The following is a 25,682-nucleotide window of genomic DNA, read 5'->3' on the forward strand; positions in this document are numbered from 1 at the left end:
GTAAAAGAATAATTATTCAATTTAGCCATTAAAGTAACAATGATGATGATTAGAACTTTTCTTTGATTAACATTTTTTCTTAACAAGTAAATGCCGATGATTTTGATTTTATGCATGTTCATATTTTATAAAAATAAAAATATTAAAATAAGTTTCTTGGATAATGATAAAAGAAATATCCGGCATACTTAATAAACACAATATATTATAATTGTTACCATGCACAATTGCTTTTATATATATGTTATATCTTAAGTGTATGTTAATTAATGTTATTAAAACTATTATTTTTCTCTTCCATAGTTGTTTGTTTGAATAAACTTCTTTTGGTTAAATATATGATTGATATTTTTAATTTTCATCTTTTAAGCATAATTTAACTCAAAACTTACTGTCATATAATATTGGAACTTTGCTATCTAGGAAAAAAACACCTATATAAGTGAAACCATGTCAAGTTTGTCCAAACAAATCATTAATCAAGTTGTTTTTACATCTACAAATAGTTACAAAGTTTCAAAATAGTTTGGTAGATCTGTAAAACTATGTCAATACACGTTAATTTAGGTTTAAATACACTACAAAACACCTTATACAACCAACAAAGAAGAGACAACCAACATCAATTTAAAATTTAGTTACGCCAGATTAATCGTCATATAGTGATCCGCCATATATAAAACTAGCAATTAATTTCATCTACCTATAAATTTACCTACTTTAAAATTTGAACGATCACACATCTTCATCCAAGAACAAATCACCACCATGATCAACACATTATCTTTTTCTTATATGGTATGAACTTTTTATCGTCAATTTTCTATTACTTTACCTTTTCTTTTCCATCTTATCCAATTCACAAGTTTTCACTACATCTTAAATCATCTACAAGATTATCAAATGAATGACCCTATATGCATATTTTCATGGCTAATGGCAACAATTTTTGTGTAGGTTGATATGAGGACTATCTCTAAAGGAGCAATAATTTTATTATCAATAATGGCGTTGCTCTTTGACACAACTGACTCCGTTGTATTAGAGTCTGGTGAAAATCATATAAAGTCAGCTACCTTTTTGTCTGAAAATTTTGAAGTGGGACCAGGGAAAGTTGTGGTGAAAACATTACTAGACATTGAATTTCCAAGGGGTCACATTGGGGTCAAGAGTTTTGATGTTGAAGTAGTTGATGAAGATGGTAATTCAGTACCTTTGTATGAAACTTACCTTCATCATTGGTTTGCTGTAAAATATATTGAAAACATTACCATGTCACAGTACATTAAACAATCTCACGACCTTAGCAATGGTATCGAATTCGAAAGAAATGATGGTGCATGCCAAGGTTTTTTGCTTCCACATTATTGGGGCTTGGGAGGAGAATCACGAGGAACATCTTCAAATCTTCCAGATCCTTTTGCAGTTGAATTAGGCAATCCTACAAAAATAAAGCATGGGTTTAAAGAAAAATGGTTGTTTAGCATCATGGTTATTGATACACGTGGAACACAAGATAGAAAAGGGTGTACAGAGTGTAGGTGCAAGCTTATGAATCTCCCAAAGGACTTTTACAATGTCACAACGGGCATCAATGGTCAATTGTTGTCTAGAAATTATAAAGGAGGGCTCTTTTGTTGTCAAGATAACGTACAATGCAAATTAAGAGATGGTTTTCGTGGCCCAACGAGAAAACTTGCCCTAAGATACAAAATAAAGTGGATTGATTGGGATGAACACCAAGTGCCTCTTAAGTTCTATATACTTGATTCAACTGATCGTGTAAGATCAAATGGTTCTACAACAATTCATGATTGTCAGGTAGATCATTTGTTCAATACACACAAGACTTTACAAATCATAAGCAAACTTTTGAAATTCATTTCTTTTCCAAACAAAAGTATTAGGCTATTAATTACTTTTTTCGTCGATATGTGAGTAAAATAAGTTTCTCAATTTGTTATAGGCAGAGTACAAGATCCCGAGAAATCATGACAATGACTTCCCTCATGTTAAGAAAGCAAACATCCCAATGACAAAAGGTGGTTATCTTATATATGGCACTGCTCATATGCACACCGGTGTTGTCAACGTTACTCTATATGGACAGGTAATATTTGATACTTTTTGTTCCCATATAAGTTGTATCATGTAGATAAACTTACGTTAAATTTTGTGTAATTCATATATTCATTAGGAATAAACTTTGGTGGTACTTTTATATCTTTATAAGGAATTAAAAGGTTTAGTAAATCATCTCTATATTTATGATTATGCTTAACTTAGGATGGAAGGGTTTTATGCACTTCAAATCCAAAATACGGGACTGGAAAAGAAGCAGGAAATGAAAAGGGCTACCTAGTTGGGATGTCAGTTTGTTATCCTAAACCCGGTTCTATCAAGATCGAGGATGGTGAAATTCTAACACTGGAATCCGTATATGAAAACAAGTTTCGTACCGGAGCTATGGGGCATTTCTACATTTACTTAGCAGAACAAATACCAAAACAAGTATTTGAAGGAAATTTGATGTGAAACTAGTGACTTATCTTTCTGTAATGACTTATACAATTTGTAGTATAACAATTGTAATACATCAACACCAATTCTAGATCATCATTATGTGTATTACTGTTGTCTTATTTTAATCCACTACTTGGTTTATGATTGTGTTCTCTTGGTGGGCTATATGGCATACAATGTTTTTTAGGCTGATTGAGCTTATAAATTAAAAATAAAGATTATTGTGAAGCATGTGTCAATTTGAATCCATTAGTAACAAAATAATATGTAGAGTTAAATCCAAATCACACTAAAGTGAAGATGAAGTGATAGGAATAACTAGAAAAACTGGAAATGAATAAATTTTCTCTTGTATTATGCAAACATTTTTCTTACATCCACGTAAAGATCTCTACAATTCACTTTCGTAAAAGGTAAATCAAAAATATCTAGGATGATTTTTCCTATAGATAAAATTTACTTCAATGAAAACCGTTAACCTACATCGTCTAACCAAACAAAAACGATGTTGTCTTACCTTTAATCCACTATTTGGTTTATGATTGTGTTCTCTTGGTGGGTTATATGGTATACAATCATTTTTTGTGCATATAGAGTTTATAAATTAAAAATAAAGAATTTTGTGAACCAAGTGTCAATTTGAATCCATTAATAACAAAAGAATGTGTAGAGTTAATTACAAATCACACCAAAGTGTAGATGAAGTGAAAGAAATAAACACAAAAACCGAAAAATAATAAATTTTCTCTCGTATTATGCAAGCTTGTTTTTATTACATCCATGTAGAGATCCTTACAATTCACTTTTGTAGAAGGAAAATCAAAATATCTAGGATGATTATTCCTATAGATAAACTTACATTAAGTCTTCTGCACTTCTTATATTAATTAGTAATAAAAGTTTTAATAAATTCTACATCCTTTAAAGAAATTAACTATCTTACTGCATCATTGCTAAGTTTATGTTTTTGCATACTTAATTTGAAAAAATAGGTTTTATTACATAAATATCATTTCAAAATTATTATTGTTATTTTACTTTTAACCCACGACTTTGTTTATGATGACTTTATTTGTGCTATAGTGTTTGTTTGATGAATTGTTTGGTATGTATAAATATTTTTATGCTAACAATATGCTAAGAAAACGCGGTCTACTAGTTGAGCTTACAATTACAAAGATGTTGTGAATCATGTGCCAATTTGAGTCTGAGAACAATAAAAAGACTTGTGTAGGGTGAGGTGCAAATCACACCAAAATGAACATTTGAAAAAAGAAATAAATGCAAAATTGAATATGAACCAATCATCCTCTATATCATGAAAGCGAAATAATTGTAGCCTTAAATTTTTTTTAATAAAAACATCATTATAACATTTATATAAAAAGTAAATTTGGTCTCAATTTGAAGAGGGACAAGATTGCTCCATTCTTTAAAAAAAACTAGGACTAAATTGAACAAAAATAACGAAGATGGGTCCAAATTGAAAATAAAACATTAACTCTGATATGTGGCACGCTGATGCATTGACATGTGGAAATTTTTTCGAAAAAGAAAAAAATAAATAAAAAAATAAATCACGAAGTGACACGTGGGAGAGTCACTGTTCGTTGACGTAAATTATTTAAACGACGTTAGCAAAAAAAAGACCAAATTAAACAAAATTAACAAAAATTGGGACTTGATTGAATAAAAAATATATATTAGGACTGAATTGACACAACTAAACAAAAATAGGAACCCAATGTGTATTTTAACCTTTTTATTTATTAGAAAATTTCAAACTATCAAATTACTTAATAAGATTTTGGTTGCATATTTATGTTGTTGCATTAGTAAAGGAAAGAAAGCGAAAAAGATATGTGATTGTTTTAATGAATGAGAGAAGAATTGCCAAGATGAATTTGTGAAGATTTTTACATTTTGTATTTCCTTCATTAATAACATAAAAATAAAATAAAGTCAACATGACATGAGAGTATTGCTTATATGCCCTAATTTTATCAGCATCACCCACTAATTTTATTACTTATAATAATATAATTAATAATAATCATAATGATTTTAAATTACAAAAAATTATTATTTAAATTTATTTTAACTAATCACAGTTATTTTTCTTTCCATTTTAATTTTTACCTATCTCATTTTATTTTAATATGATTTTTGTTGATTTTAACTTTCTTAATTTTAAGTATTAAGTCCTATTTCAGTTTGACATAATTTACACCAATTATAATTTATTTTAAATTACTTTTGTCACCATGAGTAAAAGAATAATTATTCAATTTAGCCATTAAAGTAACAATGATGATGATTAGAACTTTTCTTTGATTAACATTTTTTCTTAACAAGTAAATGCCGATGATTTTGATTTTATGCATGTTCATATTTTATAAAAATAAAAATATTAAAATAAGTTTCTTGGATAATGATAAAAGAAATATCTGGCATACTTAATAAACACAATATATTATAATTGTTACCATGCACAATTGCTTTTATATATATGTTATATCTTAAGTGTATGTTAATTAATGTTATTAAAACTATTATTTTTCTCTTCCATAGTTGTTTGTTTGAATAAACTTCTTTTGGTTAAATATATGATTGATATTTTTAATTTTCATCTTTTAAGCATAATTTAACTCAAAACTTACTGTCATATAATATTGGAACTTTGCTATCTAGGAAAAAAACACCTATATAAGTGAAACCATGTCAAGTTTGTCCAAACAAATCATTAATCAAGTTGTTTTTACATCTACAAATAGTTACAAAGTTTCAAAATAGTTTGGTAGATCTGTAAAACTATGTCAATACACGTTAATTTAGGTTTAAATACACTACAAAACACCTTATACAACCAACAAAGAAGAGACAACCAACATCAATTTAAAATTTAGTTACGCCAGATTAATCGTCATATAGTGATCCGCCATATATAAAACTAGCAATTAATTTCATCTACCTATAAATTTACCTACTTTAAAATTTGAACGATCACACATCTTCATCCAAGAACAAATCACCACCATGATCAACACATTATCTTTTTCTTATATGGTATGAACTTTTTATCGTCAATTTTCTATTACTTTACCTTTTCTTTTCCATCTTATCCAATTCACAAGTTTTCACTACATCTTAAATCATCTACAAGATTATCAAATGAATGACCCTATATGCATATTTTCATGGCTAATGGCAACAATTTTTGTGTAGGTTGATATGAGGACTATCTCTAAAGGAGCAATAATTTTATTATCAATAATGGCGTTGCTCTTTGACACAACTGACTCCGTTGTATTAGAGTCTGGTGAAAATCATATAAAGTCAGCTACCTTTTTGTCTGAAAATTTTGAAGTGGGACCAGGGAAAGTTGTGGTGAAAACATTACTAGACATTGAATTTCCAAGGGGTCACATTGGGGTCAAGAGTTTTGATGTTGAAGTAGTTGATGAAGATGGTAATTCAGTACCTTTGTATGAAACTTACCTTCATCATTGGTTTGCTGTAAAATATATTGAAAACATTACCATGTCACAGTACATTAAACAATCTCACGACCTTAGCAATGGTATCGAATTCGAAAGAAATGATGGTGCATGCCAAGGTTTTTTGCTTCCACATTATTGGGGCTTGGGAGGAGAATCACGAGGAACATCTTCAAATCTTCCAGATCCTTTTGCAGTTGAATTAGGCAATCCTACAAAAATAAAGCATGGGTTTAAAGAAAAATGGTTGTTTAGCATCATGGTTATTGATACACGTGGAACACAAGATAGAAAAGGGTGTACAGAGTGTAGGTGCAAGCTTATGAATCTCCCAAAGGACTTTTACAATGTCACAACGGGCATCAATGGTCAATTGTTGTCTAGAAATTATAAAGGAGGGCTCTTTTGTTGTCAAGATAACGTACAATGCAAATTAAGAGATGGTTTTCGTGGCCCAACGAGAAAACTTGCCCTAAGATACAAAATAAAGTGGATTGATTGGGATGAACACCAAGTGCCTCTTAAGTTCTATATACTTGATTCAACTGATCGTGTAAGATCAAATGGTTCTACAACAATTCATGATTGTCAGGTAGATCATTTGTTCAATACACACAAGACTTTACAAATCATAAGCAAACTTTTGAAATTCATTTCTTTTCCAAACAAAAGTATTAGGCTATTAATTACTTTTTTCGTCGATATGTGAGTAAAATAAGTTTCTCAATTTGTTATAGGCAGAGTACAAGATCCCGAGAAATCATGACAATGACTTCCCTCATGTTAAGAAAGCAAACATCCCAATGACAAAAGGTGGTTATCTTATATATGGCACTGCTCATATGCACACCGGTGTTGTCAACGTTACTCTATATGGACAGGTAATATTTGATACTTTTTGTTCCCATATAAGTTGTATCATGTAGATAAACTTACGTTAAATTTTGTGTAATTCATATATTCATTAGGAATAAACTTTGGTGGTACTTTTATATCTTTATAAGGAATTAAAAGGTTTAGTAAATCATCTCTATATTTATGATTATGCTTAACTTAGGATGGAAGGGTTTTATGCACTTCAAATCCAAAATACGGGACTGGAAAAGAAGCAGGAAATGAAAAGGGCTACCTAGTTGGGATGTCAGTTTGTTATCCTAAACCCGGTTCTATCAAGATCGAGGATGGTGAAATTCTAACACTGGAATCCGTATATGAAAACAAGTTTCGTACCGGAGCTATGGGGCATTTCTACATTTACTTAGCAGAACAAATACCAAAACAAGTATTTGAAGGAAATTTGATGTGAAACTAGTGACTTATCTTTCTGTAATGACTTATACAATTTGTAGTATAACAATTGTAATACATCAACACCAATTCTAGATCATCATTATGTGTATTACTGTTGTCTTATTTTAATCCACTACTTGGTTTATGATTGTGTTCTCTTGGTGGGCTATATGGCATACAATGTTTTTTAGGCTGATTGAGCTTATAAATTAAAAATAAAGATTATTGTGAAGCATGTGTCAATTTGAATCCATTAGTAACAAAATAATATGTAGAGTTAAATCCAAATCACACTAAAGTGAAGATGAAGTGATAGGAATAACTAGAAAAACTGGAAATGAATAAATTTTCTCTTGTATTATGCAAACATTTTTCTTACATCCACGTAAAGATCTCTACAATTCACTTTCGTAAAAGGTAAATCAAAAATATCTAGGATGATTTTTCCTATAGATAAAATTTACTTCAATGAAAACCGTTAACCTACATCGTCTAACCAAACAAAAACGATGTTGTCTTACCTTTAATCCACTATTTGGTTTATGATTGTGTTCTCTTGGTGGGTTATATGGTATACAATCATTTTTTGTGCATATAGAGTTTATAAATTAAAAATAAAGAATTTTGTGAACCAAGTGTCAATTTGAATCCATTAATAACAAAAGAATGTGTAGAGTTAATTACAAATCACACCAAAGTGTAGATGAAGTGAAAGAAATAAACACAAAAACCGAAAAATAATAAATTTTCTCTCGTATTATGCAAGCTTGTTTTTATTACATCCATGTAGAGATCCTTACAATTCACTTTTGTAGAAGGAAAATCAAAATATCTAGGATGATTATTCCTATAGATAAACTTACATTAAGTCTTCTGCACTTCTTATATTAATTAGTAATAAAAGTTTTAATAAATTCTACATCCTTTAAAGAAATTAACTATCTTACTGCATCATTGCTAAGTTTATGTTTTTGCATACTTAATTTGAAAAAATAGGTTTTATTACATAAATATCATTTCAAAATTATTATTGTTATTTTACTTTTAACCCACGGCTTTGTTTATGATGACTTTATTTGTGCTATAGTGTTTGTTTGATGAATTGTTTGGTATGTATAAATATTTTTATGCTAACAATATGCTAAGAAAACGCGGTCTACTAGTTGAGCTTACAATTACAAAGATGTTGTGAATCATGTGCCAATTTGAGTCTGAGAACAATAAAAAGACTTGTGTAGGGTGAGGTGCAAATCACACCAAAATGAACATTTGAAAAAAGAAATAAATGCAAAATTGAATATGAACCAATCATCCTCTATATCATGAAAGCGAAATAATTGTAGCCTTAAATTTTTTTTAATAAAAACATCATTATAACATTTATATAAAAAGTAAATTTGGTCTCAATTTGAAGAGGGACAAGATTGCTCCATTCTTTAAAAAAAACTAGGACTAAATTGAACAAAAATAACGAAGATGGGTCCAAATTGAAAATAAAACATTAACTCTGATATGTGGCACGCTGATGCATTGACATGTGGAAATTTTTTCGAAAAAGAAAAAAATAAATAAAAAAATAAATCACGAAGTGACACGTGGGAGAGTCACTGTTCGTTGACGTAAATTATTTAAACGACGTTAGCAAAAAAAAGACCAAATTAAACAAAATTAACAAAAATTGGGACTTGATTGAATAAAAAATATATATTAGGACTGAATTGACACAACTAAACAAAAATAGGAACCCAATGTGTATTTTAACCTTTTTATTTATTAGAAAATTTCAAACTATCAAATTACTTAATAAGATTTTGGTTGCATATTTATGTTGTTGCATTAGTAAAGGAAAGAAAGCGAAAAAGATATGTGATTGTTTTAATGAATGAGAGAAGAATTGCCAAGATGAATTTGTGAAGATTTTTACATTTTGTATTTCCTTCATTAATAACATAAAAATAAAATAAAGTCAACATGACATGAGAGTATTGCTTATATGCCCTAATTTTATCAGCATCACCCACTAATTTTATTACTTATAATAATATAATTAATAATAATCATAATGATTTTAAATTACAAAAAATTATTATTTAAATTTATTTTAACTAATCACAGTTATTTTTCTTTCCATTTTAATTTTTACCTATCTCATTTTATTTTAATATGATTTTTGTTGATTTTAACTTTCTTAATTTTAAGTATTAAGTCCTATTTCAGTTTGACATAATTTACACCAATTATAATTTATTTTAAATTACTTTTGTCACCATGAGTAAAAGAATAATTATTCAATTTAGCCATTAAAGTAACAATGATGATGATTAGAACTTTTCTTTGATTAACATTTTTTCTTAACAAGTAAATGCCGATGATTTTGATTTTATGCATGTTCATATTTTATAAAAATAAAAATATTAAAATAAGTTTCTTGGATAATGATAAAAGAAATATCTGGCATACTTAATAAACACAATATATTATAATTGTTACCATGCACAATTGCTTTTATATATATGTTATATCTTAAGTGTATGTTAATTAATGTTATTAAAACTATTATTTTTCTCTTCCATAGTTGTTTGTTTGAATAAACTTCTTTTGGTTAAATATATGATTGATATTTTTAATTTTCATCTTTTAAGCATAATTTAACTCAAAACTTACTGTCATATAATATTGGAACTTTGCTATCTAGGAAAAAAACACCTATATAAGTGAAACCATGTCAAGTTTGTCCAAACAAATCATTAATCAAGTTGTTTTTACATCTACAAATAGTTACAAAGTTTCAAAATAGTTTGGTAGATCTGTAAAACTATGTCAATACACGTTAATTTAGGTTTAAATACACTACAAAACACCTTATACAACCAACAAAGAAGAGACAACCAACATCAATTTAAAATTTAGTTACGCCAGATTAATCGTCATATAGTGATCCGCCATATATAAAACTAGCAATTAATTTCATCTACCTATAAATTTACCTACTTTAAAATTTGAACGATCACACATCTTCATCCAAGAACAAATCACCACCATGATCAACACATTATCTTTTTCTTATATGGTATGAACTTTTTATCGTCAATTTTCTATTACTTTACCTTTTCTTTTCCATCTTATCCAATTCACAAGTTTTCACTACATCTTAAATCATCTACAAGATTATCAAATGAATGACCCTATATGCATATTTTCATGGCTAATGGCAACAATTTTTGTGTAGGTTGATATGAGGACTATCTCTAAAGGAGCAATAATTTTATTATCAATAATGGCGTTGCTCTTTGACACAACTGACTCCGTTGTATTAGAGTCTGGTGAAAATCATATAAAGTCAGCTACCTTTTTGTCTGAAAATTTTGAAGTGGGACCAGGGAAAGTTGTGGTGAAAACATTACTAGACATTGAATTTCCAAGGGGTCACATTGGGGTCAAGAGTTTTGATGTTGAAGTAGTTGATGAAGATGGTAATTCAGTACCTTTGTATGAAACTTACCTTCATCATTGGTTTGCTGTAAAATATATTGAAAACATTACCATGTCACAGTACATTAAACAATCTCACGACCTTAGCAATGGTATCGAATTCGAAAGAAATGATGGTGCATGCCAAGGTTTTTTGCTTCCACATTATTGGGGCTTGGGAGGAGAATCACGAGGAACATCTTCAAATCTTCCAGATCCTTTTGCAGTTGAATTAGGCAATCCTACAAAAATAAAGCATGGGTTTAAAGAAAAATGGTTGTTTAGCATCATGGTTATTGATACACGTGGAACACAAGATAGAAAAGGGTGTACAGAGTGTAGGTGCAAGCTTATGAATCTCCCAAAGGACTTTTACAATGTCACAACGGGCATCAATGGTCAATTGTTGTCTAGAAATTATAAAGGAGGGCTCTTTTGTTGTCAAGATAACGTACAATGCAAATTAAGAGATGGTTTTCGTGGCCCAACGAGAAAACTTGCCCTAAGATACAAAATAAAGTGGATTGATTGGGATGAACACCAAGTGCCTCTTAAGTTCTATATACTTGATTCAACTGATCGTGTAAGATCAAATGGTTCTACAACAATTCATGATTGTCAGGTAGATCATTTGTTCAATACACACAAGACTTTACAAATCATAAGCAAACTTTTGAAATTCATTTCTTTTCCAAACAAAAGTATTAGGCTATTAATTACTTTTTTCGTCGATATGTGAGTAAAATAAGTTTCTCAATTTGTTATAGGCAGAGTACAAGATCCCGAGAAATCATGACAATGACTTCCCTCATGTTAAGAAAGCAAACATCCCAATGACAAAAGGTGGTTATCTTATATATGGCACTGCTCATATGCACACCGGTGTTGTCAACGTTACTCTATATGGACAGGTAATATTTGATACTTTTTGTTCCCATATAAGTTGTATCATGTAGATAAACTTACGTTAAATTTTGTGTAATTCATATATTCATTAGGAATAAACTTTGGTGGTACTTTTATATCTTTATAAGGAATTAAAAGGTTTAGTAAATCATCTCTATATTTATGATTATGCTTAACTTAGGATGGAAGGGTTTTATGCACTTCAAATCCAAAATACGGGACTGGAAAAGAAGCAGGAAATGAAAAGGGCTACCTAGTTGGGATGTCAGTTTGTTATCCTAAACCCGGTTCTATCAAGATCGAGGATGGTGAAATTCTAACACTGGAATCCGTATATGAAAACAAGTTTCGTACCGGAGCTATGGGGCATTTCTACATTTACTTAGCAGAACAAATACCAAAACAAGTATTTGAAGGAAATTTGATGTGAAACTAGTGACTTATCTTTCTGTAATGACTTATACAATTTGTAGTATAACAATTGTAATACATCAACACCAATTCTAGATCATCATTATGTGTATTACTGTTGTCTTATTTTAATCCACTACTTGGTTTATGATTGTGTTCTCTTGGTGGGCTATATGGCATACAATGTTTTTTAGGCTGATTGAGCTTATAAATTAAAAATAAAGATTTTTGTGAAGCATGTGTCAATTTGAATCCATTAGTAACAAAATAATATGTAGAGTTAAATCCAAATCACACTAAAGTGAAGATGAAGTGATAGGAATAACTAGAAAAACTGGAAATGAATAAATTTTCTCTTGTATTATGCAAACATTTTTCTTACATCCACGTAAAGATCTCTACAATTCACTTTCGTAAAAGGTAAATCAAAAATATCTAGGATGATTTTTCCTATAGATAAAATTTACTTCAATGAAAACCGTTAACCTACATCGTCTAACCAAACAAAAACGATGTTGTCTTACCTTTAATCCACTATTTGGTTTATGATTGTGTTCTCTTGGTGGGTTATATGGTATACAATCATTTTTTGTGCATATAGAGTTTATAAATTAAAAATAAAGAATTTTGTGAACCAAGTGTCAATTTGAATCCATTAATAACAAAAGAATGTGTAGAGTTAATTACAAATCACACCAAAGTGTAGATGAAGTGAAAGAAATAAACACAAAAACCGAAAAATAATAAATTTTCTCTCGTATTATGCAAGCTTGTTTTTATTACATCCATGTAGAGATCCTTACAATTCACTTTTGTAGAAGGAAAATCAAAATATCTAGGATGATTATTCCTATAGATAAACTTACATTAAGTCTTCTGCACTTCTTATATTAATTAGTAATAAAAGTTTTAATAAATTCTACATCCTTTAAAGAAATTAACTATCTTACTGCATCATTGCTAAGTTTATGTTTTTGCATACTTAATTTGAAAAAATAGGTTTTATTACATAAATATCATTTCAAAATTATTATTGTTATTTTACTTTTAACCCACGGCTTTGTTTATGATGACTTTATTTGTGCTATAGTGTTTGTTTGATGAATTGTTTGGTATGTATAAATATTTTTATGCTAACAATATGCTAAGAAAACGCGGTCTACTAGTTGAGCTTACAATTACAAAGATGTTGTGAATCATGTGCCAATTTGAGTCTGAGAACAATAAAAAGACTTGTGTAGGGTGAGGTGCAAATCACACCAAAATGAACATTTGAAAAAAGAAATAAATGCAAAATTGAATATGAACCAATCATCCTCTATATCATGAAAGCGAAATAATTGTAGCCTTAAATTTTTTTTAATAAAAACATCATTATAACATTTATATAAAAATTAAATTTGGTCTCAATTTGAAGAGGGACAAGATTGCTCCATTCTTTAAAAAAAACTAGGACTAAATTGAACAAAAATAACGAAGATGGGTCCAAATTGAAAATAAAACATTAACTCTGATATGTGGCACGCTGATGCATTGACATGTGGAAATTTTTTCGAAAAAGAAAAAAATAAATAAAAAAATAAATCACGAAGTGACACGTGGGAGAGTCACTGTTCGTTGACGTTAATTATTTAAACGACGTTAGCAAAAAAAAGACCAAATTAAACAAAATTAACAAAAATTGGGACTTGATTGAATAAAAAATATATATTAGGACTGAATTGACACAACTAAACAAAAATAGGAACCCAATGTGTATTTTAACCTTTTTATTTATTAGAAAATTTCAAACTATCAAATTACTTAATAAGATTTTGGTTGCATATTTATGTTGTTGCATTAGTAAAGGAAAGAAAGCGAAAAAGATATGTGATTGTTTTAATGAATGAGAGAAGAATTGCCAAGATGAATTTGTGAAGATTTTTACATTTTGTATTTCCTTCATTAATAACATAAAAATAAAATAAAGTCAACATGACATGAGAGTATTGCTTATATGCCCTAATTTTATCAGCATCACCAACTAATTTTATTACTTATAATAATATAATTAATAATAATCATAATGATTTTAAATTACAAAAAATTATTATTTAAATTTATTTTAACTAATCACAGTTATTTTTCTTTCCATTTTAATTTTTACCTATCTCATTTTATTTTAATATGATTTTTGTTGATTTTAACTTTCTTAATTTTAAGTATTAAGTCCTATTTCAGTTTGACATAATTTACACCAATTATAATTTATTTTAAATTACTTTTGTCACCATGAGTAAAAGAATAATTATTCAATTTAGCCATTAAAGTAACAATGATGATGATTAGAACTTTTCTTTGATTAACATTTTTTCTTAACAAGTAAATGCCGATGATTTTGATTTTATGCATGTTCATATTTTATAAAAATAAAAATATTAAAATAAGTTTCTTGGATAATGATAAAAGAAATATCCGGCATACTTAATAAACACAATATATTATAATTGTTACCATGCACAATTGCTTTTATATATATGTTATATCTTAAGTGTATGTTAATTAATGTTATTAAAACTATTATTTTTCTCTTCCATAGTTGTTTGTTTGAATAAACTTCTTTTGGTTAAATATATGATTGATATTTTTAATTTTCATCTTTTAAGCATAATTTAACTCAAAACTTACTGTCATATAATATTGGAACTTTGCTATCTAGGAAAAAAACACCTATATAAGTGAAACCATGTCAAGTTTGTCCAAACAAATCATTAATCAAGTTGTTTTTACATCTACAAATAGTTACAAAGTTTCAAAATAGTTTGGTAGATCTGTAAAACTATGTCAATACACGTTAATTTAGGTTTAAATACACTACAAAACACCTTATACAACCAACAAAGAAGAGACAACCAACATCAATTTAAAATTTAGTTACGCCAGATTAATCGTCATATAGTGATCCGCCATATATAAAACTAGCAATTAATTTCATCTACCTATAAATTTACCTACTTTAAAATTTGAACGATCACACATCTTCATCCAAGAACAAATCACCACCATGATCAACACATTATCTTTTTCTTATATGGTATGAACTTTTTATCGTCAATTTTCTATTACTTTACCTTTTCTTTTCCATCTTATCCAATTCACAAGTTTTCACTACATCTTAAATCATCTACAAGATTATCAAATGAATGACCCTATATGCATATTTTCATGGCTAATGGCAACAATTTTTGTGTAGGTTGATATGAGGACTATCTCTAAAGGAGCAATAATTTTATTATCAATAATGGCGTTGCTCTTTGACACAACTGACTCCGTTGTATTAGAGTCTGGTGAAAATCATATAAAGTCAGCTACCTTTTTGTCTGAAAATTTTGAAGTGGGACCAGGGAAAGTTGTGGTGAAAACATTACTAGACATTGAATTTCCAAGGGGTCACATTGGGGTCAAGAGTTTTGATGTTGAAGTAGTTGATGAAGATGGTAATTCAGTACCTTTGTATGAAACTTACCTTCATCATTGGTTTGCTGTAAAATATATTGAAAACATTACCATGTCACAGTACATTAAACAATCTCACGACCTTAGCAATGGTATCGAATTCGAAAGAAATGATGGTGCATGCCAAGGTTTTTTGCTTCCACATTATTGGGGCTTGGGAGGAGAATCACGAGGAACATCTTCAAATCTTCCAGATCCTTTTGCAGTTGAATTAGGCAATCCTACAAAAATAAAGCATGGGTTTAAAGAAAAATGGTTGTTTAGCATCATGGTTATTGATACACGTGGAACACAAGATAGAAAAGGGTGTACAGAGTGTAGGTGCAAGCTTATGAATCTCCCAAAGGACTTTTACAATGTCACAACGGGCATCAATGGTCAATTGTTGTCTAGAAATTATAAAGGAGGGCTCTTTTGTTGTCAAGATAACGTACAATGCAAATTAAGAGATGGTTTTCGTGGCCCAACGAGAAAACTTGCCCTAAGATACAAAATAAAGTGGATTGATTGGGATGAACACCAAGTGCCTCTTAAGTTCTATATACTTGATTCAACTGATCGTGTAAGATCAAATGGTTCTACAACAATTCATGATTGTCAGGTAGATCATTTGTTCAATACACACAAGACTTTACAAATCATAAGCAAACTTTTGAAATTCATTTCTTTTCCAAACAAAAGTATTAGGCTATTAATTACTTTTTTCGTCGATATGTGAGTAAAATAAGTTTCTCAATTTGTTATAGGCAGAGTACAAGATCCCGAGAAATCATGACAATGACTTCCCTCATGTTAAGAAAGCAAACATCCCAATGACAAAAGGTGGTTATCTTATATATGGCACTGCTCATATGCACACCGGTGTTGTCAATGTTACTCTATATGGACAGGTAATATTTGATATTTTTTGTTCCCATATAAGTTGTATCATGTAGATAAACTTACGTTAAATTTTGTGTAATTCATATATTCATTAGGAATACATTTTGGTGGTACTTTTATATCTTTATAAGGAATTAAAAGGTTCAGTGAATCATCTCTATATTTATGATTATGCTTAACTTAGGATGGAAGGGTTTTATGCACTTCAAATCCAAAATACGGGACTGGAAAAGAAGCAGGAAATGAAAAGGGCTACCTAGTTGGGATGTCAGTTTGTTATCCTAAACCCGGTTCTATTAAGATCGAAGATGGTGAAATTCTACGTTAGTGATGCTTGTGCAGAGTTTGTATCGTTGTCAGTAACTATTTAAAAAAACTTGTTATTTGATGAATTGAGTTGGACGTATTGTACTTTAAGTCTGCCACTGACTCATCATACATCATTTACTATTAAATATTAATTAAAGATCGGAATGGATTATCATCAAAAGTGAAACCGACATCCATCATCACGACTTTAATTTTAGATGTGCAAAAACCGGTTTCTACCATAACGACATCGTTTTTTAAAAAACAAAAATGAAACCGGCTGGGGGAAGGACGACTTCACCTTTAATGTCGTCCATGACGACTTGACCCTGTTTCGCAAAAAAAAAATTCGAGAGACCCTATTTTACAAATTCAAATTACAATAGACCCCCAATTACAAAACAGCCGTCAATTTGAATCCATTAGTAACAAAATAATATGTAGAGTTAAATCCAAATAACACTAAAGTGAATATGAAGTGATAGGAATAACCAAAAAAACTGAAAATGATCAAATTTTCTGTTGTATTATGCAAACTGTTTTTTTTTTAACATCCTGGAAAAGATTTCTACAGTTCACTTTTAAAAAAGAAATCAAGATATCTAGGACGATTTTTCCTATAGATTAACTTTCATTAATTCTTCTGCACTTCTCATATTGATTAGTAATATTTTTTTTAATAAATTATGTATGCTTTTAAGAAATTAACTATCTTAATGTATTATTGCTAAATTTATCTTAGTACACAAATATCATTTCTAAATTAATCCTATGAGTATTATAGTTGTTCAACTTTTAACCTACTGCTTAATTTATGATTGTTGCATTTGTGTTATAGTGTTTGGTTAATCCATTGTTTTGGTATAAATAATTATTATGCTAACAATACACTAACAATATGCAGTCTACTAATTGAGCTTATAATTTAAAAGATATTGTGAATCAAGTGTTGATTTGTTCCAAAACAATAAAAAGACTTACTAGGATAAGAAAATAAATGCAAAATTGAAAATGAATCAATCATACTCTATATTATAAAACTTAAATATTGTTTTGTTCACTTCTATTTCAATAAATACATTTTTTGTTAACAATAATTTTAATGTATAATAATATTGACATTAATTTATATAAGATATTGATTATTTATTTTTTTATAAAAAAATTGTAATATGCAAATACCTTCTATTATTTATCTTATGGATCAAAACTACTTTTATATATATATATATATATATATATATATATATATATATATATATATATATATATATATATATATATATATATTAATCCATATTAAAAGCTATAACTTAATCCGTATTAATGATTAAAGTTATAATTATATACTTATATTATAAATAATATAATAAAAAGGTTCATATATTTAAATTATTTTTGTTTTAGACTTTAATTAAAAGAAAAGCAAGTTCGCCACTTTGACCAGAATCCGATAAGATAAGTTAGATTACAAAAACAAGTTTGGAGGTCATGAAGACTCCATTGAACTTGATTTTACACTCTAATACAAACTTAGACCAGATAATATATATATATATATATATATATATATATATATATATATATATATATATATATATATATATATATATATATTTAAAAAAAGACATGCTAAACATGGCTATTAATTTTGACATCTAATATATATTTATATATCATTTGCGATAATGGTGACAACAAGGATCTGCATTATTTGGGCCCACCTTTCGTTGTTGGGCTAGTGACCTTCGGCCCGCGTCCTTCTCATATGAACCTGTAGAGTAGTACAAGGGTTTTTCTTTTAACCTCTTCGTAACAAAAGATTAAATTATTCATGAGTTGAAAATATTTTGAACTGCGTAATCTTAAAGTTTATTTTAGATTCTGCGGATCAAAACTAAAATTATTCTTGAGTTGAAAACATTTTGAAGTGTGTAATATGTAAATTTAGTTTAAATTGCAAAATTTAAAATATGTTTTTATATTGTATATTTCATAATAATTTTTATATTACACAATCTGAAATGTATTTTAAAATTATGAAATACAAAAATACATTTAAATTAATAAATTCAGAAGTTCAAAAAATTATTTTTGACTACATAATTTGAAATGCATATATATAGATTATGTAATTCAAAAATCTATTTCACATTTTGAAATGTATTTATGAATTACGCATTACAAAAATTCAAACTTATCTTATATATCAGATAATTTAGAATATATCTTTAAGGTACGTAATCTAAAAATTTAAAAATATATTTCGAATTATATAATTGGAATATATTTTTCAACTATATTATCCAGAAATTTAAAATTAAATTATGCATTATCTAATTTAAAATACATTTCTAGATCACACATGTATCCAAAATCCATAATAAAAAATATATAAATTATAAGCATTTTAGATCTTTCCTACAGCCTCTAAAGGTGTAAAAAGAAATCATTGATGAGAAAAATAATTGCCTTAACATAATATACATGCAAATATATATATATATATATATATATATATATATATATATATATATATATATAATATGTAATTTATAACATATGTAATTCAAAATATAGTTTAAAATTATATTATATATTATGTAATGCAAAATACATTTAAAAGTTATACAATTTATATGTTTCCAATTTTTATAATTAAAAAGATATAAATTATATAATTTTAGGCGCAAAAGGAAATCATGGATGCAAAAAATAGTCGCCTTAACATAATCAAAGACTTATTTTCATTTTGGTATAAACTGTTTATTCCAACAATAAAGAAGTTGTTTAATATCTAAAATGTCTGAGTAAGGGTGATCATTTGGATTTGAAGAATGATATTCATATATAGATTTACCACATAACAAATTTAAACTTTTAAAAATAATAACTTTTCTTTTAAAATTCACTTACTTGCATGAAAGGCAGAAGCAACAGGTATATTCATTGATGTTGCCCTAGCACATGATAAAGCAAACACACAAAGAAAGAAAACCCAAATAGAAGAGAATTTATTAGAAGCCATTAGTTTTGTGCACACCACAATGTATTCAACATAATATATATCCTAATTTGTAGGCCAAACATGGTTGGTGTGCTTTCCCTTCAACCATGTCATCATGTCTGACTTTGATGCACACTGGTTTTGTCTTTTGCTTATTTTTCTAAAATGAGCAATGATGGGAAATTGTTCATCTTCTTCCTCCGTGCTTCCATACATGAAATAAATAAAAATCAACTTTCTTACACTTAAGAAAAGTCAGTAATAACATAATTTTCTTATTACGTAGGTACACGTGAGAAGAATTATTTTGTTGGTAGTATAAACTCATGAATATATTGTATGTAAGGCCCATAAAAATTCGCTTTACTATTTCTACCTTACACTAAAAGGCTGCCCTTGTAAGTGGGCCTAAGGGGCTGGCCCAGTAGATAAAGTCCTTTCCAGTTGTCCTAAGTCACATTTTCACTCCATTTTCAGAGAATTTGAGCTGCAGCCGTCACCCCCTCCGCTAGGGTTTTGTTCCACTGTCACGTAAGCTAAAGGAACTTCTACTCCATGTAAGTGTCTCTCCCAACCGTGCTAGTTCCCTTTTGCTATCTTGTTTTGTATTTTCGATTAAAGGCCTCCGTTAACTCGGTTTCCCTGGTTCTGTTCCGCTGTCCCGCCAGTTCTGCGAGCCATCCTTGAGTTGTTGCGCCCCGAGGTCCCGTGTCGAAGCTCCGTTAGCCCTCTTCCAGGTACGGGAAGTTAGGGTTTCTAGTTTCGAGTCAGTCTTTTGAACTGTGTATGAGTTGGTTGTTGATTTTATGGTTTGATCTTTCGTTTTGATGCGTGAGAGTATCTTGCATGAGTTGTTTGGTTGGAAAACATGGTTGTTGCAGGTGAAACAGTGGTGAGACCTGTTAATCTCGCTCAGGCGAGCCAGTCTCGCCTTGGTTGCTGCAGGTGAAACAGTGGTGAGACCTGTTAATCTCGCTCAGGCGAGCCAGTCTTGCCTAGGCGAGACAAACAGTGGCTCGCCTAGACCAGTTTACGCGAGTGGTCGCCCAGGCGACCCGCTCCTTATTTTGAGCGAGCGAGCATCTCGCCCAGGCGAGAGGGGTCTCGCCTAAGCGAGATCCCGCGTTGCTTCATGATGCCTTTTTCGAGCCCTCGCCTAGGCGAAGGGGACTCGCTTGAGCGAGAATGTCTCGCCTGAGCGAGACCCTTCAGCCTGAGCGAGGGATTGGGCGAGACTGTTTTGTGTTTGGTTGTGTGTTTACACTCTTATGATTGGAATTGTATGGGTATGACTGTCATGATGAGATACATGTATATATGTATGGATATATGCCTAATGGATTGCTATGTATGCGTGACATGATTCATAAATGATGAATGATGGGTGTTGTGGGAACTTGGCATGTGAGATGAATGAGTGTTTTGGAACTAAAGGAACATGGTATTGATATGAGATGAGGCCCTAGACTCATGGGGTGGTGATGATCAGATGTATGGATTCAAAATGTGATGCGTATGAGGAATTAATCTCAGGGATTGGTATGGAATTGTAAATATGATTTTGATGTTCTCTTACTGCTGCTTTATGAATATTGGTCCGTGTCAGCGTGTAATTCCTTAGGGTCTCTAGGTGGGACCTCCGGGGTTGCGCTTCAGTGGTCGGGACGTAATTCCATGGCCCCTGTCAGTGGGTGCCCATGGTGGTGCCCCATCTGTATAACTGGGTAAGGATTCAAGGTAAGGACTGCATCCTGACACTCTAAGGGGCCAGTTAGTCTCACTTAGAGCGGACTGACTCCTGTGGTGAAAGTAGCAGGAGACCTGAAATTCATTAAGGGCTAACCTTGTGGTGAGGGAAATTTGATTCATCGTAACACTTGTAACACATAGCTCGGGGGTGAGTAGAGGTATCCACCACAAGTGCAAGCGTCCGCTGAATCTGATCAGGTTATACGTATCCGGATGAGTCGAGTCGAGTCGTAGTGTATTGAATGAAGAGTCATGACATGCTTGGTTGTTGTATGGATATGGGATGGTGAAAATATAATTGACTGTATAAAGAATATGTTATTGGCTCTAACTTACCCATTTTGTTGTATGGTTGTATTGTATGTGGTTGTTCTTTCTTGCGATGATCATCAATTTGATTGATGGGAGCAGATTGGCGAGGTTCTCGTGGCCAACAAGGCAATGGTGATTCCCCTGCTTAGGCATCTGGGCTGGAGTTATTTTCTTCATGTTTTCTTTAGGGCTATGACCCATGTATCGCTTTATGCATTTCTACCCTACACTTTTGTTAGACTTGTATCTGGTTTCCGTTGGCAATCGTGGTGTGCCCAGGTTGTAGGGGTTGGGTTAAGGACCCCAAGGCTACGCTACTGCATTATCGTTTGCGTGACGTTTCCTTTAATTTCGTTTAATAATTAAATGGGACGTTACATTGTAGATGTAATCATCATTTTTCTCAGAACATGTCGTATGAATGAACTTTAAGGTTTAAATTTTAGCCAGTATTTGTTTGGATATATCTCAAAAGTTCTATTACATTGCTTAAAAGTCGATGTTAAGAATAATTTAAATACATTTTCCTTTCCAACACTAAAAGAATGTCTTTTAAAAACAAAACTTAGTAGAAGTTTTAAGTTTCAAAACAAATAATACCTTAGGTACGATGATTTACACATTAACAATGTTATTTAAGGACTTAAAGTTAGAGCATATGCAACATCTAAGGGACGAAAACTCTCTTAACATCCAACCGTCTCATATCACTTAAGAGTCGAAAGCAAGGTCAATTTAAATACACATTTTTCTTTTAAACTTTCATTGCATCTTATAAGGACAAAATCATGACAAGAATTTCAAACTCCAAAGCGGACAGTTTACAAATGTAGTGACCGATCCTAACAATATTATCTTAGAAGACTTAGAATCGAAACAAAACACATTCTAAGATCATATAAAAATTAGATTAGTCAATGCCATTTAATCTTTTTGTTACCTAGGTGACATGAATGTTATTTTGCCTAGTCACCTTAATTAATTATTGCCACATGTTATTTCGTAATTTTATAACCATCACTTATTTCACAATTTCCATCACCAATTTCAATTACAAAATTGTTCTTCATTTTTCAACTCATCATTAATAAATCCTCAACCTTGCTCACAACCTCCTCAATGCCTTCTACTTCTACGTTTCCTAAACCTCTTCGAAAATGCTTTCTCTAGTAACATTCCAACGAACTTCTCATCCAAATTTTAGCTCCAATCATCAACCTCTCATACAAGTTTTGTGGAGGAATATATACCAAATTTCATGTGAACGATGCAAAGTCTACATTATCTCTAGTTGGACTCAAACCTCGTTCACTAAACACTATCTTTGGCCATATCAAATTATTCCTCTCTGGGTGCACCTCACCAAAGAGGATATTACTCTGTGCAGAACTAGCTTTTTGGTTTGGTCCCCACCTTTGTGTTATGCAATGTGCACGCGAAGTGTGAAACTTGGATTCAATTTCTTTACACGTTTTTGCACAAAAAGTGGAGAATGTGACAACGTTTTAGAGATTTTAAATGTTAAAGAAAATCACATTGTTCACGTATGGTTACCCTTGTAAATGCTGCGTAATGACATTGTTTAAGACACATGATCTTTATGAAAAGTTCATTATCAGTGTTTTAACAATGGAGAGGTGGTCAGAATATTTAAGTGAAAATATGGCGAAAAAGGATGGAAATTTATTGATGATAAATTGGAAAAAAAACTATAGTTGAAATTGAAGATGAAAATTGTTAGATAAGTAATAGTTAAATTATAAAGTTGTAAGTTATAAATTATAGAATTATAGATTATAAAATTATAGATTATAAAATCATAAAATTACATGATTATAAAATTATAAAATTTTAAATTATAGTTATAAAATTAAAAATTATAATTATAAAATTATAGGGTTATAAAATTAGAAAATAATATGTAACAATAAACAAGTGACGAGATAAAATATTACATCATCCAATTAATTCAATTGCAAAGTATTAAATTTGTAAATTGCTAATATAATACAAAAAGTTATTAAAAATTTGATTAAATATTTCCAAATTTTATCTCGAACTTTAATTTTATCTAAAATTAGTAAGACACATTCTCATTACAAGTTGTTTTTTCACTTCAAGTAAATTAAACGTTACTCCAAAACAACAACAATAAACAATTTTTGAATATGTAAGATCTCATTTTTCACTTACAAAAGCAAGTTTAGTTTAGAGATCATGAACACCTCCTTAAACATGATTTCACTTCACATTGCATACCAATTAATGCAACACAACATATAAGCATAATATATTTAATTTATGCTTAGTTCTTGACACTTATATTATTCCAACTGCAACATAACAACACCATCATCATCATACATGATAGTTGTGACAACACGGAGCTGCAGGGTCTGTGCCGCGACCAAGTACCCTTCTGTTCTGAACTTGTTTATATGAACCTATAAAATAACATAATTAACTATTTATAACGTCGATTAAAAGAAATAAATTTATAACATATAAATAAATATAAATTTTAATTTATAAATGGATTTTATAATATTGAGTTAGATTTAAAAATCGAACTCGTGATCTTAACTTTGATATTAATTGTTAGGATCGAGCACTTATCACTGGACCAGAAGTTATAGCTATTAGTCAAGGAACAACTCTTTTTACTTAAAAGTATAATACAAGTCCAAACGCCACGATTTATTCGATTGTGACCCGTCTCACTTGGTCTCTGATGTCACTTGCAACACTTTTTGTTTTTTTTTTTTCAAAATACGTATTTAGTCTCTTACACCAAATATAAAATACTAACTATTTTTTTATAATTATTTTTAATTTGTGACATTTTTTCAATCTGAGGAACGAAAAACACAATTGACTATAAATTTCAAGAAATATGCAAAATAATTATAAATGAATGCTTTATAATCATTCAGATATGAAGAGTGAATATAAAACACCATAAATATAAATATCATAAGAAAATTCAACTTTTATGTAAAAGAAACAATATTAGAAACATATATAGTCGTTGAAGCTAAGATATATGTATGAGTCCATTCAAAATTCTGAAAAGATTTAATATTGAAGACAAATATATATGTATGACTCATAAGTTTTGACACTATGTCATTAACTAATTATATATTTTAAATAATCAAGCTATTAAATGAAAAACTTATATTTTTAACCTCTTTCTCCATGTATTTGTCCATGGAAATAAACACAGTGAATTTTACTTACTTGCATGGCCAGAAGCACCAGGTGGAACTAGTGATGTTGCCCTAGCACAAGAAATGAACACACAAAGAAAGAAGACAATAACCCAAAGAAAAGAGATCCTGTTTGAAGCCATTGGTTTAGTGCACATCACAATGAATTCAACACATCTTAATTTATAAGCCAAAACATTGTTTATTTTTATCTCTTTCACTTCTACCAAACCAAATTTTGGAGTATTTAATTATGTATATTTTATCAAACATATCTTCTTTTTTTCTATTTTTCATATATTTCGCCCCTCTCTCTTTTGGCACTCTTTAGCTAACCAACTTTTTCCGAATTTAATTATTTATAATTTTGGAGCTGGTTTTTGTGACTTTGCTTCTTAGGTATTTGTCATTTTCGTTTTTGTCAATAACGTGAAGAGAAAAATGTCTCCTTAGCTTCATGCATGTTTCCACCTAAATACTAATAAGTCAAGAGTTTGTGATTTTTGTAGAAGATTAAATAGACAATCTACGCGTGAAATGTGTAGGTCAATAATATTATTACTATAAATTTTGTGTTCAAAATCTGCTTTATTTAATATTTTTTTATATTTAAATTACTTT

At 29.7% G+C, this 25,682-nt stretch overlaps 4 protein-coding genes and 2 long non-coding RNA genes across 6 annotated transcripts; 4 read left to right on the forward strand and 2 right to left on the reverse strand.

Annotated features, from left to right (window-relative positions):
• The first annotated feature begins 723 nt into the window (after positions 1 to 723).
• Positions 724 to 2,557, forward strand: LOC146882002 (uncharacterized). Its single transcript, XM_085667559.1, has 4 exons — positions 724 to 798; positions 958 to 1,821; positions 1,967 to 2,110; positions 2,287 to 2,557. Exons 1-4 carry the CDS (start codon positions 769 to 771, stop codon positions 2,533 to 2,535), a joined length of 1,287 nt encoding a protein of 428 aa, XP_085523685.1. The 5' UTR covers positions 724 to 768; the 3' UTR covers positions 2,536 to 2,557.
• A 2,957-nt stretch (positions 2,558 to 5,514) lies between these two features.
• LOC114165071 (uncharacterized) lies at positions 5,515 to 7,348 on the forward strand. Its single transcript, XM_028049725.2, has 4 exons — positions 5,515 to 5,589; positions 5,749 to 6,612; positions 6,758 to 6,901; positions 7,078 to 7,348. Exons 1-4 carry the CDS (start codon positions 5,560 to 5,562, stop codon positions 7,324 to 7,326), a joined length of 1,287 nt encoding a protein of 428 aa, XP_027905526.1. The 5' UTR covers positions 5,515 to 5,559; the 3' UTR covers positions 7,327 to 7,348.
• A 2,957-nt stretch (positions 7,349 to 10,305) lies between these two features.
• Positions 10,306 to 12,139, forward strand: LOC114165073 (uncharacterized). The gene is made up of 4 exons (XM_028049726.2): positions 10,306 to 10,380; positions 10,540 to 11,403; positions 11,549 to 11,692; positions 11,869 to 12,139. The coding sequence occupies exons 1-4, from the start codon at positions 10,351 to 10,353 to the stop codon at positions 12,115 to 12,117; spliced, it is 1,287 nt and encodes a 428-aa protein (XP_027905527.1). The 5' UTR covers positions 10,306 to 10,350; the 3' UTR covers positions 12,118 to 12,139.
• A 2,957-nt stretch (positions 12,140 to 15,096) lies between these two features.
• On the forward strand, positions 15,097 to 16,803 carry LOC114165701 (uncharacterized). Its single transcript, XM_028050266.2, has 4 exons — positions 15,097 to 15,171; positions 15,331 to 16,194; positions 16,340 to 16,483; positions 16,660 to 16,803. The coding sequence occupies exons 1-4, from the start codon at positions 15,142 to 15,144 to the stop codon at positions 16,801 to 16,803; spliced, it is 1,182 nt and encodes a 393-aa protein (XP_027906067.1). The 5' UTR covers positions 15,097 to 15,141.
• Positions 16,804 to 18,429: 1,626 nt separating this feature from the next.
• Positions 18,430 to 19,820, reverse strand: LOC146882003 (uncharacterized). Its single transcript, XR_014985192.1, has 2 exons — positions 19,701 to 19,820; positions 18,430 to 18,558 (listed from the first exon to the last, which is right to left on the reverse strand). It is a non-coding gene; the product is annotated as an uncharacterized LOC146882003 (long non-coding RNA).
• Positions 19,821 to 23,996: 4,176 nt separating this feature from the next.
• LOC114167614 (uncharacterized) lies at positions 23,997 to 25,224 on the reverse strand. The gene is made up of 2 exons (XR_003600280.2): positions 25,093 to 25,224; positions 23,997 to 24,296 (listed from the first exon to the last, which is right to left on the reverse strand). It is a non-coding gene; the product is annotated as an uncharacterized LOC114167614 (long non-coding RNA).
• Positions 25,225 to 25,682: the final 458 nt, after the last annotated feature.

The sequence above is a fragment of the Vigna unguiculata genome, chromosome 10 (assembly GCF_037176805.1).
Source record: "Vigna unguiculata cultivar grain cowpea cultivar isolate G323 ecotype 2 chromosome 10, ASM3717680v1, whole genome shotgun sequence".
NCBI lineage: Eukaryota > Viridiplantae > Streptophyta > Magnoliopsida > Fabales > Fabaceae > Vigna > Vigna unguiculata.